Source organism: Sitophilus oryzae, unplaced genomic scaffold (assembly GCF_002938485.1).
Source record: "Sitophilus oryzae breed Bouriz unplaced genomic scaffold, Soryzae_2.0 scaffold_1745_pilon_pilon, whole genome shotgun sequence".
In the NCBI taxonomy this organism is placed as follows: domain Eukaryota; kingdom Metazoa; phylum Arthropoda; class Insecta; order Coleoptera; family Curculionidae; genus Sitophilus; species Sitophilus oryzae.
In genome coordinates this window covers 2,841,435-2,861,947 of record NW_022146441.1, presented here as the reverse complement: position 1 = coordinate 2,861,947, position 20,513 = coordinate 2,841,435, and the positions used below count along the sequence as shown (strand labels likewise).

The following is a 20,513-nucleotide window of genomic DNA, read 5'->3' as shown; positions in this document are numbered from 1 at the left end:
AGCATTTCAGCAGGAAATTTTTTATTTTCCTGAGTTTGTAAACGCTTCTAAAAGGCAAAAATATATTTATTTTTTATATAACTGATTTCAGCTATTCTAAAGTCTATTAAATTTTCTCAGAAAATGGATATCTACAGTTTATTTCCGCAGGAAAATTTTTATTTTCTTCAATTCGTGAATGCTTCTAAAAGGCAAAAATATATTTATTATAACTGATTTCAGCTATTCTAAAGTCTAATAAATTTCCTTAGAAAATGAAAACAGCTTATTTCCGCAGGAAAATTTTTGTGTTTATATGTTCAGAAAAATATTAAAAATAAAACGCAAAATGTATTTTTTTTATAGCAGGAAAATTTGTGTTTTCCATGGTTCACAGTAGCTTGTTAAAGACAAAATTTTTTTTTTCTAATAACTGATTTCAGCTAAACGAAAGTTGACCCTCGTTGGGTTTCTGCAATTGAATAAATCCCAAAATCTCCGCTTGGGCTCGCATACTATTTGGCGCGCGTACTCAATGACCTAAAAATGATACCGTTATCAGCGACGCTGATTGTACGTACCGCGTACTTTCACAAAATTTTGTTCATACTCTCTTCCGCAATCTTTCTGTTCTCCTGCTACAATTTGTTAACGATTTTGACTCGAACAACAATAAAAAAATTGTTGCTACGGTACTACCCGGAGATTTTTGCCAAACACTTTGTTATTATTGTATATATCGTCAGAATTTAGTCTCAAAACAACTATTATATCGCGAAACAGCTACTAGTTATACTTTATTTGTTTTAAGGTACTACCAGGCAACATATAAACTAGTCATTTAAATCTAACACCAGTGTCTTAATGTCTGTTTTTAATATCTATCAATTAATTGTTGCTAATAATGCAAGAGTCAATTGTATAAATTTAATATTAAACAAATCGTATTAGGAGAACAGGAACTGGCAGGAGATAGGACTGGCAACAACGCTTTGTTTAGTATTAGAAAGTACTTTAGGCTGCGACCAGTGGGTACTGATTAGATAAGGAGTGGGTTTGTAGTACGGAGTCAGATGTTTGTTCTCCAGAAAATTATGATTTTTTTTAAGATTGAAGTGTTCTGTGAATCTTATAGGTTAAATTGCTATGCCGGGTTTTCCATACAGGGTGTATCAAAAAACATGTGCCATCTCTCGTTGGGAAATTCTCACGTAAAAATAAGATTTATTTTTCATATCAACATGCGTTCGATTCTGCTTTGTTTCTTCATTTTTTTTTATTTATTATAATTTTCTTACAATCTCTTTTAGCGATTCTAATGAAATTGTGTGCTACACATTTTAATGCTAAAAAACTGTTGACAGATTCACCAGGGACGTGCATATGGGTTATCACTAGAATATTTTTCTAAAAAAACAAACTATTAAAACCAGAGGACTGTCTCCACGAGAGATAGTACATGCTTTTTAAAACACCCAGTATGTATTTACATAGTTTAGCTTTATGTTGATAAGTTTATATTTGCTTAAATTATATTTAATTTGTTATATTCATTAAAAACTTTACGTGATTTTCAATAACACAAAACTAATAAGTACTTGTTAACTGCTAGTTTTTAGTTATATAGACATTATATTAAAATATCCTAATTGTTATAAAAGTTGCTATACAGGCTGTCTTATTTTGTTAAAGATAATATTGGGTATATGTTGTTATTCTTGTAAATTTTGTAATGTCATATCAGTCATCAGTAATGTCATAGTTTTTGTTGGAAAATAATTAATTAATTAAATATTTTTGTAACACTTAATTTTGGAATATATACCGGGTGCGTTTTAAAAGTGGCTCTCAAACTTATAACTTTTTTATTTTTTCAGTTAAAAACGAGATTTGGTGTGTTAGTATATGACATAAATTAGGATTGATTGACGTATTCAATTGTTTTCGGTCACTTCCTGTTTCACCGGAAGTGACTACAACTTTTGATTTTTAAATGGCACCCGCGGTATTTTTTTAATTTATTAGATAGAAAGTAGCACTCTGAACAGAATGACAAATCATATGTCAAATTTTTTATAACTTGCGATTCGTAGCGAAAATTTGACTCGAAATACCAAGTGTGTGGTATCAAATTATTCGTAAAAAAATGCTTTTTTCAAATATGCTAATGAGCCACCCTCGTTCCCTTTGAAAAAATTGAGATATGATTAAAAATACGATTTGAGCATTTTCTAACTGGCCAGGACAAGTCATTAAAAACATTGGACGATCAAATCTATTTTTCCAAGGCTCCTTGATTAAGAATTAGTGTTTTTAACATAGCCATGGCACTCTAGATTGAATTTTAAAATACGATTTTTTATTAAGCAAGAATGTCAAAAGTTGATATATATGTCATTCTATTCAGTAATGTCATTTTCTATCGAATAAAGTAAAAAAAAATACTAAGGGTGCCATTTAAAAATCAAAAGTTGTTGTCACTTCCGGTGAAACAGGAAGTGATCAAAAACAGTTGAATACGTCAATTAATCCTAATTTGCTTCATATACTAACATACCAAATCTCGATTTTTTACCTAAAAAAAATAAAAGTTATAGGGGTGAGCCACTTTTGAGACGCACCCGGTAGATAGAGACATTCCTTATTCGTTTATAAACAAAAATTGTTGTTATATTGTAGCTGCTTTTTTCTTATTAGTTATTAGAATATAATTAATTCTAATTAATTTAATGTTAAGGAATATTCTAATTATTTTTTATATAAAATAGTATATTTTTGAAATTAAATTGTATATTGACAGTAAATATTAAAAGTGATTCTATAAAAAATGAACATATTATAAACATATCTTTTTAATTTCTTTTTATACCGTATGATCGAACAAAAAAACGCTTCAAAGACGGTTGGAGAATGACAATCAATAATAAAATAAATTACACCCTTCTTAAGGTCAATTGCCAGTAAGCTCCATTAATAAATGAAAAAGAGTACAGGTCTAGGGCTTGACCTCACCAAAATTATCATCGTTTGTCATTCCCTGCCGTTTCTGACGTCGTTTTTTTATCGATTGGTATTTCTTTCTCATTTTTCAATTTTTAATGTTCTATTTTTTTATTGAATCATTTTATTATTAACTATTAAATTTTTTATTTTTGTAAAACCAGACATTTTCCTATACAATACAGACTAGAATTCTTGTATATTCTGCGGATATCAAAAAAAAATCTCTGTATTTTCGAAAAATTCTAACTATACTCACATCACGTTAATATTCTAACTATACCTACCAAAATGTTTGTAAGATAAAAATATATTATAAATTAATATAACAATAAAAATATCGTTGTAAGCTTACATAGACTATAAGTGAATAAACAAAGGTTGTTTCTAACATATACGGTGATAAAAATAAGTAATAAATAATGAATTTGTGTCAATCGCTAATCTTTAAAATCTATTTAGAAAATATTAAATGAAAGTATTTTAAGAGAATTATTGTTTAATATAAAGGAAAATCTAAAGCGACAAATAATCCAAACAAACAACAAAAAATTTGAAGCACAATTAATTAATTATTACCTACAAGCAGAAGATGTTTTCTGCTAAATTATTTTATCGAAATTATATCAGTAAAAATACAAAATAATAACAGGGTTATTGCTAAAAAAATATAAATTTATTTTTAATTATTTAAATTATTAATCTAAATAAAAAAAATATCTTTACTGTAAATTTTTAAGAAAACCATCATAACGCTGCACGGGATCAAACTGACTAAATTCTAATTACGTATATCTTCTTAAATATTGTTATCGATAAATCAGAAGCACATCTGAGACGCTTATATTGTTTATACGGATTTAACGATGCGTTGATTACATGCATAATGTCTTAAAGAAATATACGTTTGTGTAATAAAATATACTATTGTAAAATGTTGCTTAAAAATAAAAGAAATGAATATTTGGATTGGTTTGTATTTTTTCTTTAAATAAATAAACTTAATTTCCCCATGGAGTATGTACAGGGTGGGTCAAATTGGACGCTTTTAAAGGGAAAGGCCCTTTTTTTCAGAGTTACGCGGCGTTTTTCAAAAATATGCATTTTTAACAAATCGCTGTAACTTTTTTGCTATGGAAAATTTTGTATTTCTATGAAAACATTTCCAAAGCACCTTTTTACGTAGAATTTAATGGTTTAAATATAATTTTTTTAAAATTAATAATTTAAGAATTATCAACAGAAAATTTGATTTTTTATATGGGACACCCTGTATATTTTTAATTTATTGAATAGAATTTAAAATTACCTTTCCAAAAACATAACACACTTGATATTTTGCTCGATTCTTCTTCGAGATATAGAGTATATAAAAATTCGCCCGCTTTAAATAAGTAGGCTTTGAACGGCACCGGTTGCAATGCAAAAAAATTCTAGCTGTGAGCTTCAATTAAAACGAAAATAATATTTATTATGAGAGATGCAGAATTTTATAACTATTTAAAATATATTTAACCAACATCAACACATTTAAACTATATCTATTAACAATAAAAATAAATAGCAAACCAAGACATGAGATTTTGCTACAAGTGTTCGACATATCGACCGTCATCTGTTATGGACAGACGGGGCAGTTTTTGAACATTTCTCGCGGAATTCAACTCAGTGGGGGTGAAAGATACCCTCCCATAACTGCTAAGTATTTCTAATTCTAGTCTAGATTATACGGAAGAATAAGGAACCTTTACTCTTCCGCAAATATATCCATAGGATTAGATCCATGGGCACTAAGTCAGGCGGCCTCGACGGCCAACGGCTGGGATCTTGGTTAGCTATTCAATTATTCTAGAAGATTCGCTGCAAACATTTGCTGATAACTTCAGCGTTCAGAGGCGGTGCGTCGTCTTGCTCGAAAAATATGTTTTCGAGTTCCATTAAGGGCATATCATCAATAAGGGGTCCAAAGCCCACTAGTTAAAAGTGGCGAACTTTTAAAAATTCTGTATTTCGAAGGGGATTATAACAAAATATCAAGTGTGCTATATTTTTGGAAAGGTAATTTTAAATTCTTTTCAATTAATTAAAAATATTGAGGGTGTCCCAAATAAAAAATCAATTTTTCGGTTGATAACTCTTAAATTATTAATTTTAAAAAAATTATACCTACTTAAACCATTAAATTCTACGTAAAATGTTTTCATAGAAATACAGAATTTTCCATAGCAAAAAAGTTACAGCGATTTATTAAAAATGCAAATTTTTGAAAAACACCCCGTAACTCTGAAACAGTAACAGCTATTGATGTGCGGTTTTCACCATCATGTTTTTGGTTTGGTTTGGTTTAGCAGGGAAGATTATGAAGCTACTATTTATTGTACATCGTATCTAGGCAAAATTTTTTAAAAATACCATTTTGGTATTTTCCATAGCTGTTACGCCGTCTAGCGGCCGTTCTACAGACTTGAAAGTAATTTCCAGCAATTTCTCATAGTCTCTTTAGTTATAAATATTTTTTTCTGCAGGTCCTACGGCTAATACTTTCCGAGATACAGCCGAGAGCTATACTTATTGTGGAACACCCTGTACTTAAATCTAATACACACTAAACTTTGAATTAACCAATGAAATGTGTATATAACCTACGTCAAAACGTCTTTATCTTGATATACCCTATAGAAATCCAATCCCTGTCTAATCTAATTACATATCCTGGCTGCGTAATGTTCGAATTATAGTGTGTTCGGAACAATACCCTCGTGCCAGGATATCACCACCTAATTTGTGTCAGACAAGTCGGATATGACTTGTTCTCCATGATGGATAACTTGGAAAGTAGAGGCAAGCTTGTCAATCTTGTCTAATTAAATTTTGAAAAGGTGAAATATTATTTCCCCAGACAATTTTATGCTAAGGTTGTATTAGACTTTTTTGAAGGGGCGTTAAAGTTGTACTTTAGTGTATAATTTCGTTTTTTTCCATAGCAACTGTTAAAATTGCCTTATATCTATCAAAAATAGTAGATAAAATACGAGCCCTAACAACTAAATGTTCGGACAAACAAACATTTATTAAAAACCTTTATTTTCATTAACTGAATTATTTACATTAAAAATATATTAAAATCTAACATTTCTAATGAGTATTGAAATAGTTTAGTTTCTATAAACATTAAAATAAACTGTAGGCCAATAAATACACAAAAATATTGCACAATATCCTGACAACTAAATGTTCGGACACTTTAAAAAGAACCGTTCTAACATATTAGAACGGTTCTTTTTAAAGTGTCCGAACATTTAGTTGCGTTACATCGGCATGAACTTTTGCAACCACTGCATGTCTGTTTGGCATTGTTTTTTTATTAATAATTGACATAAGCCAGAGTAAAAATTTTGCCATAATTCACTTAATATCATCGTCAAGTGGGCAACGGTTTCTTGGGGATCGTGGCACAATTTTTGTTTTGTTTTATGCCACGATAACATTAAGGTCCGATAACATTAAGGTCCGGACTGTGCGAAGGCCATGAGGGGACCTTGATGTTCATGTCCGTAAATCATTTTTAGTAGTTTTAGCCATATGGCATGCCCCGCCATCCTGTTGAAATATAAAATTCATATCCTGGTAAAGGTCTCTCGCACAAAATTTCTTGATATTTTGACACATTAGTTGTCTTTCTACCACCTCATACCCTCCTAGACCCATTGCGGACATAAACTCTAAAAGCATAATGTCTTTAAGAAATTCCACTGTCCATCTTTCATAAAGATCATGCATGCGTGCAGATGTAATCCTTGAACTTGCAATTTGCGATTAGAAGTATCAGCGTCGGATTGGAACTTCTGGGGCCTGTAACTCAAAATCTACAACTGTAACAAGTGTAGAACTTGTTGAAGATTCACTTGTAGCTACAATTCCTGTTAATTTCTGTAACACAAAGTTCTCAAAATGACTTGTAATAACGGCGAATATTTCTAACAAGTGTAGATAAAGCGCACAAGAGTTGTAGGACAGACGCACTAGATCGGTAAACGTTCGTTTGTGTATTATTGCGTATGGGGATAAAAGACTTGTTTAGACAAGTTCGTTCTAAAATTAATTTTGGTAAAAAAGTCTTCGAAACAAGTGGTGTTTGCTAGAAAAATCTAGCAATGCAAATTTTGCAAATGCAAATGGCTTATGCAAATGGCTTATGCAAATTAAAGAAAATAAAGAGGTTCTTTTTGGGGCATTCTCGGATACTCTTCGAAAAGAAGACAAGGTGAAGCAATGGAAAGAGTTAGCTTCTCGTCCTCAAAGCGTATGCTTAATGCCCTTAGAGAAAGATTGAACATGCGCAAGAGATACCCTGTGGCAAAATCTAAAGAAGAGTGCAGTGGTAAGTGTTTTATGTTGTATTTTGGATTAAAACAGATTCTCAAAATTACAAAAATAGAAAGCGTCTAATCGCGTATCTGTTTTGTTAGTGTATGTTATAATCATAGAGTGTTTTGCAAAAAATACCTACTAATCCATAATCATTTAGGCTCCTATTAGCTTGCACATATACTATGACTATAGTATAGTGAAAGCTTGGCTATTTGTTTCTTTTTCATACCGCTGAAGAACGGAGTATTTGTTGGTATCTAGAAAAATAGATATGTATTCTTTAAATCTCCTATTTTAGTTAAAATTGGATAATGCGAAAAATTTGTCCCCCATTGCCTAACCAGTGTAGTGCAATCAACATTTTCTGTAGAGGCGGCAGCCCATACCACCGATTACAGCTATTTTTGTAGCTCCGGGGAGAAGTCTTCTACGAGATCCTGGCATTGCGCTCTACTTAGTCGAAATCGCTCCTCAAATTCTTTATCGGAAAGGAATGCAGGGTCAGTTCTCTCTCTGAATCGATATGGCAAACTTTTTTCAACATTTTCGTCATCACTTGAACTTGACCACATTGCGCTAGACGTGTGAATAAAGCAACGACTTATCAATTCTAAACTCTATTATCTAATTTCATTCTAACGGGGTAGTAGGACATCTGTTAATTAATTTTATAGTATTTTTTTACAAATTTGTGCATATAATTGAAATAATTGATTTTTGTCACCGCTTAACATATACATGGAACCACTGTGCATTGGGGATATAAACTCTAAAAGCATAATGTCTTTAAGAAATTCCACTGTCCATCTTTCATAAAGATCATGCATTCGTGCAGATGTAATCCTTGAACTTGCAATTAGAAGTATCAGCGTCGGATTGGAACTTCTGATGTTACAAACTACAAAAATGACATTAAGGTAAAATATTAAATTATTTCCCAATCCGACGCTAATAATTCCAATCGCAAATGGCAAGTGCACGAATTACATGTGCCACATTAATATCGATATAATTAACACCGCTAGAGTGTCTGTTTGATAAAGATTGCCTCCAAAGGACAGTGAAATTTCCTAAAGGCATTATGATTTGAAGGAGTATGTCCAAAATAGGCCCAGAAAAGTATGAGGTGGTATAAGGCATAATTGATGAGTCAAAAAATCAAAAAATTTTGAAAAATATTCTTGTGTCAAGTGGGAAGGACAAAGGTCCTTGTAACCAATTGTTCTGGTAATGACCAGGACAATAATTTTATATTTTAACAGGATGGCCGGGCATGCCATACAGCTGAAACTACTAAAAAATGGTTTAGGCACATGAACATCAAGGTCCCCTCATAGTCTTCGCACAGTCCAGACCTTAATGTTATCGAGAGGAATAAAACAAAACAAAAATTGTGCCACGATCCTCAAGAAACCGTTGCCCATTTGACGATGATATTAAGTGAATTATGGCAAAATACGTTTTTTAGACTGTTTTCCGTTTTATCTGATACGTAAAACTGGCAGGTATAACTTTATGTGTAGACACGGGCTTTAAGTCCAAAAATTCTAATGTGATTTCGAGAAAAAAAACCAGTATCATACTTTGAAGTTTTTATTTCAAGCCTGCTAATATACAAAATCAAAATTCATCAGATGCTTTTTTGGCACAATCATTTTTCTTAAAAATATTCACATCTATTTAGTTTAAGAACTGAACAATACCGAATTATTTACAGACAACTAGAGATATCTTCTTTAAAGGCAACATATTATGCTCTTTAACAATTAGTTTGTAATTAGCATTGACATAAACATCCAACATCAACTTAATTCAGGATAAATTGATTTCTCATGGGAACAAACGTTTATTAATTACTATACACACGCAAAAATTAAAAATTATTGATTAATTAGTTTTACAATTAAGCAACAATAACATTGCTGTTCGTGTATAACGTAGTGAAAAATATTAAAAAATGATATGGTTAAAAAACCTAGGCCTAGATATGTAGAGATATGTCTACAAGTATGTTTGAGTGTTGATATAGACTTTAATATAAACTATGTTATAGTCAACTCAGTGTTAAGATATGTGCCAAAAGTAAATAAACAAAGTGTTGTGGTGATATACAGGAAGAATTCGATGATATGGTGACTTCTTTTGACCTAGTGCCCCTTGCAGGTTCTGCAACACCTGAAAAAGAATATTGAATTTAGATTAACAATTATATTATCATAATACAATTGATTATTTTATAGTAAAATAATTTTATCCAACAGCCACTACTTATACGGCCATTACTCACATGTACAGGGCGTCCCACTAAGAATAGCTCTCGGCTGTATCTCGGAAAGTATTAGTCGTAGAGCTTGCGGAAAAAAATATTTATAACTAATGAGACCATAAAAAATTACTGGAAATTATTTTCAAGTTTGGACGGCCGCTAGAGGGCTTAACTGCTATGGAAAATTACAAAATGGAATTTTTAAGAAATTTTGCCTAGATACGGTGTACTATAAATAATAGCTTCATAAATTTCAGTAAATTTTGGATCTTTTTTGTTGGAACCATTTTCCCCTATCTGCTAAAATAAAGTGGTGGAGGGAGGTTAGATCGGTTTTTATTTAAATATTAATTACTCCGGACCGGATGATCCGAACCCAAAAAGCGAGAGCTCGTTTAAAAGAGCGTTTCTTATTCTATATTGTACCATATAAACTATAATAATCAGCTTTTGAACGTAGACGCTAGGGGGCGTTGTCTTACAATTTAACAAACATTGCGCGTTTTTTCAAAAAAATTAAATGCAATAGTATATGTAATTTTAGCTGATAGTAAAGAGGAATAAAAGCTTAACAAGTCAACGAAAACCGGATCTGGATATCTTTTGTCAAACCAAAGTTATTAGGAAAATTATAATAAATATGAAAATATAAACCCTAATTACCTTATTTTTCTAATATGGTATTACTAGCCCTCTTGATTATGAACATTCTGACAAAAATAAGATAGAAATGATTAGATTATTCTAAAATCGACAATATGCCAGAATACCATAATACCTAATAATTAAGATATCAATGACAGTTAATAAGAAACGACGCCTCAGTGAAGTCATGGTAGGCTTTGGAAAAAAGTTGCTTTTGACGTAATAGTATAAACGTCAAAGTGTTATTAGATCAACATTTTGATAGTCTTAGCAGCGTTTTTTCTCTGTTGAAGAAAGGCATTTTTAGAAAAGCGATCAAAAGATAAAAAAAGGCTGCTGAGACTATAAAATGTTGATATAATAATATTTTGATGTTTAAACTATCCATTTAAAGCAACTTTTTTCCAAAGCGTACCATGAATTCACTGAGGTGTCGTTTCTTGTCCTCCGTCATTGGTATCTTAATTATTAGATATTAATACACCTAGCAGTATTATGATTTACTGGTTCATTGTCGATATTTTGAATAAAATAATCTTTTTTATGTTATTTTTTATTAGCATGGTCATAATCACGAGGGCTAGTGATACCGTGTTGTAAAAATAAGGTAAATAAGGGCTTATTTTTTGGTATTTATTATAATTTTGCTAATATTTTCGGTTTGAAAGAAGACATCAAGATGCGGTTTTCGCTGACTTTTTAAGCTTTTACTACTCTTTACTATCAGCTAAAATTACATATACTATTGCATTTAATTTTGTTGAAAAAACGCGCAATGTTTGTTAAATTGTAAGACAACGCCCCCTAGCGTCTACGTTCAAAAGCTTATTATTATTGTTTATATGGTACAATAGAGAGTAAGAAACGCCCTTTTAAACGAGCCCTCACTTGTTGGATTCCGATCATCAAGTCCAGAGTTATTAATATTCAAATAAAAACAGATCTAACCTTCCCCCACCACTCTATTTTGGTAGATGGGGGAACATGGCTCTAACAAAAAATATTCAAAATTTATCTGGGCAAAATTGTGTAAAAACTCCCTTTACTTATTTTTTGTTGCAGTTGCGCCCTCTAGCGATCGTTCTACAAACTTGAAAATAATTTCGAGCAATTTCCCATAGCCTCTTTAGTTATAAATCAAAGAATATACCTAGCTAGAAAAAGAATGGACTCTGCCATACTGAAAAATGGTCCTACAGAAGTGGCGCCATCTATTGAGTAGGGCTTGTTTTAAACGGGTCGAAGCGCGGGCTTTTTAAATGAGCATATTTATTGAATTTTGCTCTAAAATAATTAAATTTGATTATTAAATCTTATTTTTTACACAAATTCAACAATACTAATAACAAGTATCGTTGTGATGTGTAAAAAATAAGATTTAACAGTATAATTTATACAATTATTAAATAAAATTAAAGCCAAACATGTTAAATATTATTTATTATGTAAAGTTTTTATTTATAAGTCAAATATTTAAACATCGTTTATTACAGGGGCCGGAAAGTGAAATAGCAAAAGCTGTTCCACCGTTTCCACGGAAATTTCAAATAAAATAGTTCCAGCCTCGGGCGCTAGGTGGTAGTGCAATTAATTTTTAGGTTAAGAAGTTGCTACTAGTTATTGCCAGATGGCGTTCAATCAGATTTTTTTTGTAGTTTCCATAGTTTCCAACGGCCATTGTCATACTATTGTCAAATTCTCAAAAAATATTGTCGTTGTCATAGCGCCATAGTCATAATATTATCAAAAATGATTATCAAAACGTTTTTCAAACTATAATTTGTTATATGTGTTTTTATTAGACAATTCCTTTTGTTTGTGGCCCTAAAAATATAATGTAAGTCTTTTATTTTTGCCATCATTTAAGTACCTATTTATATTTACTCCATTTACAAAACTTTGGGCGTATTACGTTGGTCTTGTTTTATTATAATAAACGATGTTTAAATATTTGACATATAAATAAAAACTTTAAATAATAAATAATATTTACACATGTTTCGCTTTAATTTTATTTAATAATTGTATAAATTATACTGTTAAATCTTATTTTTTACACATCACAACGATACTTGTTATTAAAGAGTGAGTCCATTCTTTTTCTAGCTAGGTATATTCTTTGGTTTATTATAATAAAACAAGACCAACGGCAACGTAATACGCCCAAAGTTTTGTAAATGGAGTAAATATAAATAGGTACTTAAATGATGGCAAAAATAAAAGACTTACATTATATTTTTAGGGTCACAAACAAAAGGAATTGTCTAATTAAAACACATATAACAAATTATAGTTTGAAAAACGTTTTGATAATCATTTATTTGATAATATTATGATTGACGCTATGACAACGACAATATTTTTTGAAAATTTGACAATAATATGACAATGGCCGTTGGAAACTATGGAAACTACAAAAAAATTCTGATTTAACGCCATCTGGCAAAAATTAGTAGCAACTTCTTAACCTAAAAATTAATTGCACTACCACCTAGTGGAGCTAGGGCTGGAACTATTTTATTTGAGATTTCCGTGGAAACGGTGGGACCGCCTTTGCTATTTCACTTTCCAGCCCCTGTTATAAATATTTTTTTCCGCAGCCGCTACAGCTAATACTTTCCGAGATACAGCCGAGAGCTATTCTTAGTGGGACACCCTGTACACATGCATATATAAAACAAGTAATAACACACGCGTGAATTTTTGAAGTTATAACCAACTAGTGTGTTATGAATTCCCTATCATATATGCCACGAGACTTTCCTGGCAGTATTTGTGCTGTAGCCGCCTCTGCCTGGTTAATAATTTCTTGCGGAACATCTTCCTGAATCATTTTTCTTTAAAATCTGACTTGCTGGTTGATATTTCATTATTTTATCGTTAAAAAATCGCGATTTATCTAAACGACGTCTTAATGTCAGTGCCTATTTATTATTTACAATAAATAAAACGCACATCTATATTGCATAGTAACATAAACGCACCCTAATAATTTATTAATTCGCAACAATGAAAGTAGAACTGGTAGATCCTTTTAAATCAATTATTCTTTAGAGATTGGACATCAAACAGTTCTGCTGTTAGATAAAATTTTGTATGGCACTCGCGTGTTATAACATATAAGTCACTAGTACCATAGATAACTAATTTACCTCCCATAACTTCAGAGTGGCTGTCGTACGTTGATACTGGATTCAATTTGATTTCTGTAACAATAACAAAAATAATTATTAAAACCTAAAATAATTGACAGCTGGCATTGACAAACACATAAAAAATTCTTGTGTCACAATGTCAATGCCAACAACAACAAAAGATCTATTAAAATAGTGTCCAAAAAAGGACAATGTATCGGAAAAATGCGCACTCTCAAAGTAGCGTGTTGGAGGACATGGTCAGGGTAAGAAAAATTCGTTTCAAAGAGGACCGAAAGCAACCTTATATTGCGAAACCGTCATGGGATGCCATACAGCGCCAGAAAAACTTCACGGAGTTCAAGAGAGTATATTGCGATGTGTCTGGCGACTCTAAATCTACCGAGGAAGTTAAGTTGATGCCTCCAAACGAATATAAGTATCCCAGTTTTAGGAAAAATCCAAAATATATCGAAACAATAACGCTCGAATTACCAGTAAGCATTTTTTTATTTTTTTATATAAGCATAAGTATGATGTTTCATAACTTTTCATAACTTATGGTATAGTTTGTAGATAAATTTGTTGGCATTATTTTTTATTATTTTAATGATTAAATTTCCGCTTCGAATTTGAGACAGCCCGTGTGCGCACGGTCATAGAGTTTGCGCACACGGGCGGTCGTCTCAAAGTGCAGTTTATTGAAGAGGCTAAAAGGGCGTCAAGCTTAAAGAGATTTTTAATTATTTTTATGATGTATATGATGGTCCTGTTTATTTTTTCGTAGTAATTAAGTTTAGGGAATTAAAAAATAAACTAACCTTATATCTCTTACAGTACAATTATGGGGCAGAGAGAGCAATTGTCCATTTTAAAACCACAATAAAGCCGAAAAAAATGATGCCCAAAGTGAGCAGAGAAGTTTTCACGGAAATATCAACGTCCAAATCAAAAACGGAGAATGCCCAGACAGAAACCCTATCCAAAAAATCGTCGACAATTTTAAAGCCTCCCAAAGCCAAAAAAGAGAAAACTCCGAGGTTTCTGGCTAGGAACTACACGAGCAAGCCGAAAAAGAAACAAGGCAAAGATAAGATCATGACGACATTGGCTATGCTGAATGACAAATTGAGGAAAATGCAAGAAAAATACCTGATTGGGGACAGGAATAATTACAAAAGCGTTAATGATTGTTTTACTCAGATAGGAAATGTGGAAATTTTGTACGAAAATAATTTGTATCCTGAAATTGAAGAACAAAAGAAAGGAACTCGGGAAATGTATGAAGATGGTTTAAGAAAGGGTAAGTTAGTTTCTTAATTCGTTTTTTTTTCTGGTAAAGTTAAATTCTGCTTTTGTTGTGGGAAATGTAACACAATTTTTAAGAATATGTCTTCTACAGGGTCCGGCAATAGTGCGTCGGGCATCTGTAGCTACTAAAATAAAAAACTTAGCAATTCTGTCCTGAATAATTTTTTGCTGTTATAGTTTCGAAATATTCATCAATTGAGCTGAAAGTGAACGAAATCATGAACGAAGTGGATGAGCCTATTCCCCAGTTTCCTAAAATAGAAGAAACACTAAAAGAAATTGAAACAAATCTAGATGAAATAGCAAATTTGAATACAAACAACAACGATAACAGTAAATCAAAAGAAACCAGTGAACATGTTGAAGAGGACGTTTGCTACGAAGGGCAATTTAAGTACCTTCTAGAAAGTATCGATAAAAGAAGTAAACTAAAACCGATAGATTATAATTGACTTCATTCAATTTACATATTTTTCTAGATTCTGACAAAGACGACGAAAAGAACTTGAATAACAAAGAACTTTGGCAAAATATTGAACAGAGCAAGAGCCTAAAGTTTCGTTCGCTGCGCAGGCAAATCGAAGCCGTGGAAAACGTTTGCGGGAAACTTTCTGAGATCGTGCACGAGAAGGGTGATAAAAATATTAAAGCAAATTACGAAGAAGAGGAAGAAGATAACAAGAGTACCGCGAGCGAAAGAGAAGAAAGAGAAATATATTTGAAGAAGTCGATGGAAAGTACCCAAAGAGGTGAGTAAAATATCTACTGATACATACAGACCGACAGGCAGGCAGACAGACGGACAGACAGACAGACAGACATACAGGCAGGCAGGCAGGCAGACAGACAGACAACAGACAGACAGACAGTTTTGACATAATATAGTTTTGATTTCAGGACAGTTCTTGTATTTTTAATAATGTATTAAGTAATGAATAATCATTTATTTTTATAAACTTTTAGTGAAATCTAACCCTCTTCCACAACACGCCATCATTCCCACATACATGGAAGGTCCCAATTTACAACTGGGCGTAAAGAAGTCCAGTTTCCTTTCCAAGGAGCTCGATAAGCTAGCGGGAAAACCGATGGTGAAAGTGTTTTCCGACCACCAGAGACGACTGATTCTACTGGATAAACAGCGAAGCATGGCGATGAAGGAGAAGAAGGAATTCACCCCGCAGGAGAGCATCACCAAGCTAATCGATAGTTTGAAGCAAACGTTCGATAACTCCTTCTATGAGCCCGTCTGTAACCAGTGATGTTTTTTTATATATTTACCTTTTTTTGTATATTTTCTAATAAATATTTGGTGTCCGAATTCGTACTCTGTTAATTTTTATTTTATATCATTTAAAATAAGACAACTAAAGCTTCATTCAGAAACTTCGAGTGGAAAATTAGTGGTTTTATTTAACGTAGAAGTTTGTTCCTGTAATTTTAATGTAAGCATTCAAAACATCAAAATTAGCGGCAGTAATTCTCTTCTTCCATTCAATTCGCCAAGAGCTACATCTTGTGTTCGTGGACCTGCAGATGGTTGGAGCTGCAACGTTCCCCTTGTGAGACTTAGGGAATCTATGGAAAAACCCAATATAAACGTGGAGCTAATAAAAGCAGTAAAATCATTATATAAACAAACGAAAACTAGAATAAAAGTCGGCAAAAAGTTGGCAACAGCATTTAATGGAACCAAAGGTCTGAAACAAGGGTGCTGTATTTCACCAACACTGTTCAAGATCTATCTCGAAGAAGTTCTCAAAGGTTGGAAGCAAAAATGTAGAAATATGGGAGTATCCATAGTGGATAATCTGCTCTACACACTTTGCTTCGCGGAACGATCAGATGCTCAAAGCACAAAATTACGAAGACATAAATTATATGACACGTAAGCTTATAGAAGAATATCAGAAATGGGGACTCGAGAGCAATACTAACAAAACAGAATATATGTGTATCGGAGGAGAACAACAAGATCTAAGACTAGAAGAAGGGAAGAAAATTAAGTGCTGCACAAAATACAAATCACAAATGGACTGTTGGATACAGCAATTAAAGAACGAAACCAACTTGGAAGGAATGCTATCAAGATATTAAATGGGATACTGTGGGACAGAAGCATAAACAACAGGAACAAAACACTAATATATAATACCATCATCAAGAGTATAACCACGTGCAGCTGTGAAGTGTGGCCAATTAAGGAAACAACAAAACGAATGCTGGAAGCTACAGAGATGGATTTTTGGAGAAGATCAACAAGTAAATCAAGACTCGAACGAATAACTAATGAACGCATAAGAGAGATTATGAAAGTTAAACATACAATAGTGGACGAGATAAAGAACAATCAACTTATATGGTACGGGCATGTCCAAAGAATGGCAGAAATAAGAATCCCAAAGCAAATTATAAACTGGAAACCTGCAGGAAGAAGAAAACCGGGTAGACCGAGAAGAAGTTGGCAGGAAGGGATTGACATGTTTATGGAGGAAAGATCTCTCGGAGACGGTGCATGGAGAGACAGACAGGCATGGAGAGATGTCATCGGAAGACTACATCAGTCAATGCTAATTTATGTCATATACTAACATACCAAATCTCGTTTTATTATCTGAAAAAATAAAAAAATTATAGGAGTTAAGCCACTTTTGAGAAACATAGGGTAGACATTATTTATTAGAAGATTTCTTGAAAAATAAGTATTCAGAAATTTTATATTATTTCATATCTCAGCTGATTAAACATTTCTTTTCTCATTAAAAATATATTTCCTTACATTTTTAATGAAATTTTTCTGAAGATTTCTAATAAGTCCCGGGAGCACTGTTTTGATTCCCGGAGGAAGATTTTCCTCTTGAAATCCCTCTAATATTTTCAGGAGTTCTCGTTCTTATTTTCTACTTATATTGCGCTCTTATAGCCGAGGCTATCTCAAAATAAAGTAAAATATTTTTTTAATTAAATAATGCGGCAGTAAGGCTGCACATAAAGGATATCAAAACGGCAACAAAAAGAAAAGAGGAGTTTGGGGAATGTATTATTAGTTTCCCGGGGAGTTTTCATAGGAAAACTTAAGAGAAAATGGTCCAGGACAAAAAAGAAAACTGCCGAAATCGATATAAAAAAGTACAGGAAACGATTAAGGAACAATTTCAGTTTTTTTGGTTAAAAATTGGAACTTTAAATCGCTTGAAAGTAAGATTAAATAAAAATAACTTTTTAAAAAATCTCGGGCTAATAGCTTTGACAGAAAATTTACTTCTTCTTCCTTCCTTGGCAATGAATTTTTTGAAACATACTTTATAATACTGCTGTCGAGTATCTATCACAGCATTTTTGATCGTGTTATTTTTTGAACAAATAGCTTCTGAATCAATTCTCATGACTCTTTGAACGAACGAGTCGTAGAAAGGAACGATCACATTGTGATCCGATTCAATTTTCATGACTCTTTTTTACAAATCGTTCATTCAAATTTCATGGATTTATGGATCCGTGTTGGCCACGATTCAACTGAACGAACCGTACTCTAAGCAATGAGTCAATTCTCACGACACTTTGAACGAACGAATCGTAAAAACAACGATCATATTGTGATCCTTGAAAGTAAGATTAAATAAAAATAACTTTTTAAAAAATCTTGGGCTAATAGCTTTGACAGAAAATTTACTTCTTCTTCCTTCCCTGGCAATGAATTTTTTGAAACATACTTAATAATACTGCTGTCGAGTATCTATCACAGCATTTTTGATCGTGTTATTTTTTGAACAAAGAATTTATTCAAATACATCGGTGCCCAAGAATTATTAGAAATAAGCTTTTGGAAAATTTTCTCCTATTTATTAAATAGGTAAAATACACAAAATTTGGTGATTTTTTAGAAGATCTGGAATTTTTTGTGAAGTTGAAGGAACAGGAAGGTTTTTTAAGGCTCCTTTGAAGAAATTTGGTCGCAAAACGCAGATCCTATCACTAGTGATGGGCATTAGGATTCTTTTTAGTGAATCGGATCACACGATTCAATTTCTCATATTGAATCGACTCCTACGATTCGTTCATTTGAACGAGCCACATGCACAATTTACGTTTCATAAAAACAAGAATGGTAAATGACACTACCGGCGATAATTTGGTCGGACAATTACTTAAGGGATCAGAAAAAGAAATATACAGTTCTTTCATTTGTTTTTCAACACTATATGGCACTGGCGTAACTGGATTGGTTATTCAACCAATAATATTAAATTATCAATCCAATTCATATATATTATTTACTAAAGACATCTTAATACCAATTTAATATTTTTAGAGCATATTTTAATTCCGATTTAATAATCATATAATAAATAGTATATAATACTTCAGGATCGAAAAAATGGCGTCCAGTTGGCTTGAAAATGAACATCAATGACATTTTCCCTATAATTTTACATATAGAATGACAGTTATCGTCATTTAATAACCATCGCTGACGCCGTTTTTTTCATCATATTGAGCAGAGGCCAACAATATTTATTTGCAGTTGCATAAAAACACGGTTTCGTCTTTTAGTCCGACATCTGATGGTTTATAGTCGGTAAATATTATTTTAACAAAAATATTAATGTGAAAATTAAATGCATTAAAGATACTCCCGTACTGAACACAGTATAAATAGCCGCGCCGTAGAAACGAACTAGTCGCATTGTGATCCGATTCAATTCTTACGACTCTTTTTTACGGCTCATCGTTCACATTTTATGGATCCGTGCTGGCGACGATTCAATAGACCGTTCAATCAATTCTCATGACTCTTTGAACGAACGAGTCGTGGAAAGGAACGATCACATTGTGATCCGATTCAATTCTCACGACTCTTTATTACAACGCGTTCGTTCAAATTTTATGGATCCGTGCTGGCCACGATTCAATTGATCGAACCGTATTGTAAGCAATGAATCAATTCTCATGACTCTTTGAACGAACGAGTCGTAGAAACAAACGATCACATTGTGATCCGATTCAATTTTCATGACTCTTTTTTACAAATCGTTCATTCAAATTTCATGGATTTATGGATCCGTGTTGGCCACGATTCAACTGAACGAACCGTACTCTAAGCAATGAGTCAATTCTCACGACACTTTGAACGAACGAGTCGTAGAAACAACGATCACATTGTGATCCGATTCAATTCTCACGACTCATTTTTACAACGCGTTCGTTCAAACGTTATGGATCCGTGCTAGCCACGATTCAATTGATCGAACCGTATTGTAAGCAATGAATCAATTCTCATGACTTTTTGAACGAACAAGTCGTAGAAACAAACAATCACATTGTGATCCGATTCAGTTGACTTTTTTTAAAAAATTCTGCCTTAACTGCTCCAAGTTTTGAATTTCTTCATGGCCGTAAATTTTAGATTTTATGTACTCCCATAAAAAGAAATCATTCACCGAGAAGTCAAGTGAAATTAAACGTCAGTCTAAACAAAACTGTCATTTTTGAAAACTTGTCAAAATTTCGACACACGCTAAATGGACTTGATTTTCCTATGTCTCGAAGTCTATGGACTTTTCTGTATAATCTCACAGTAATTTAATAGATTGCTCGTCATATTATATCAGCTCGTAGGAGATTAGGAATAAAAATATATTTATAGTATAAAAAATTAATTTATTTAACAAAATTTAATTAAAGATGTGACAAAATAGTTACATTTCTATTGGTTCTATCGGACTTTTTTCGACTATATAAATCCTTATTGTTTGTAAACTTTAATGCATAAAATATTTTCAATCTAATAAATAATTTAATGATGT

General features: G+C 32.3%; 2 protein-coding genes across 3 annotated transcripts in view; one reads left to right on the top strand and one right to left on the bottom strand.

The window, feature by feature from the left end:
• Positions 1-8,930: 8,930 nt before the first annotated feature.
• The window catches only part of LOC115881963 (leucine-rich repeats and immunoglobulin-like domains protein 1), a 128,420-nt gene continuing 116,837 nt past the window's right edge, over positions 8,931-20,513 (bottom strand). For both annotated transcript variants that reach the window (XM_030899721.1, XM_030899720.1), the window contains exons 8-9: positions 13,414-13,467; positions 8,931-9,525 (exon numbers count right to left, since the gene is read on the bottom strand). In XM_030899721.1, coding sequence (XP_030755581.1) covers positions 9,404-9,525; positions 13,414-13,467 — 176 coding nt within the window. In that variant the 3' untranslated portion in view covers positions 8,931-9,403. The remainder of the gene's footprint in view (positions 9,526-13,413; positions 13,468-20,513) is intronic.
• On the top strand, positions 13,516-16,033 carry LOC115881965. The gene is made up of 5 exons (XM_030899722.1): positions 13,516-13,892; positions 14,233-14,698; positions 14,884-15,129; positions 15,186-15,455; positions 15,670-16,033. Exons 1-5 carry the CDS (start codon positions 13,608-13,610, stop codon positions 15,966-15,968), a joined length of 1,566 nt encoding a protein of 521 aa, XP_030755582.1. The 5' UTR covers positions 13,516-13,607; the 3' UTR covers positions 15,969-16,033.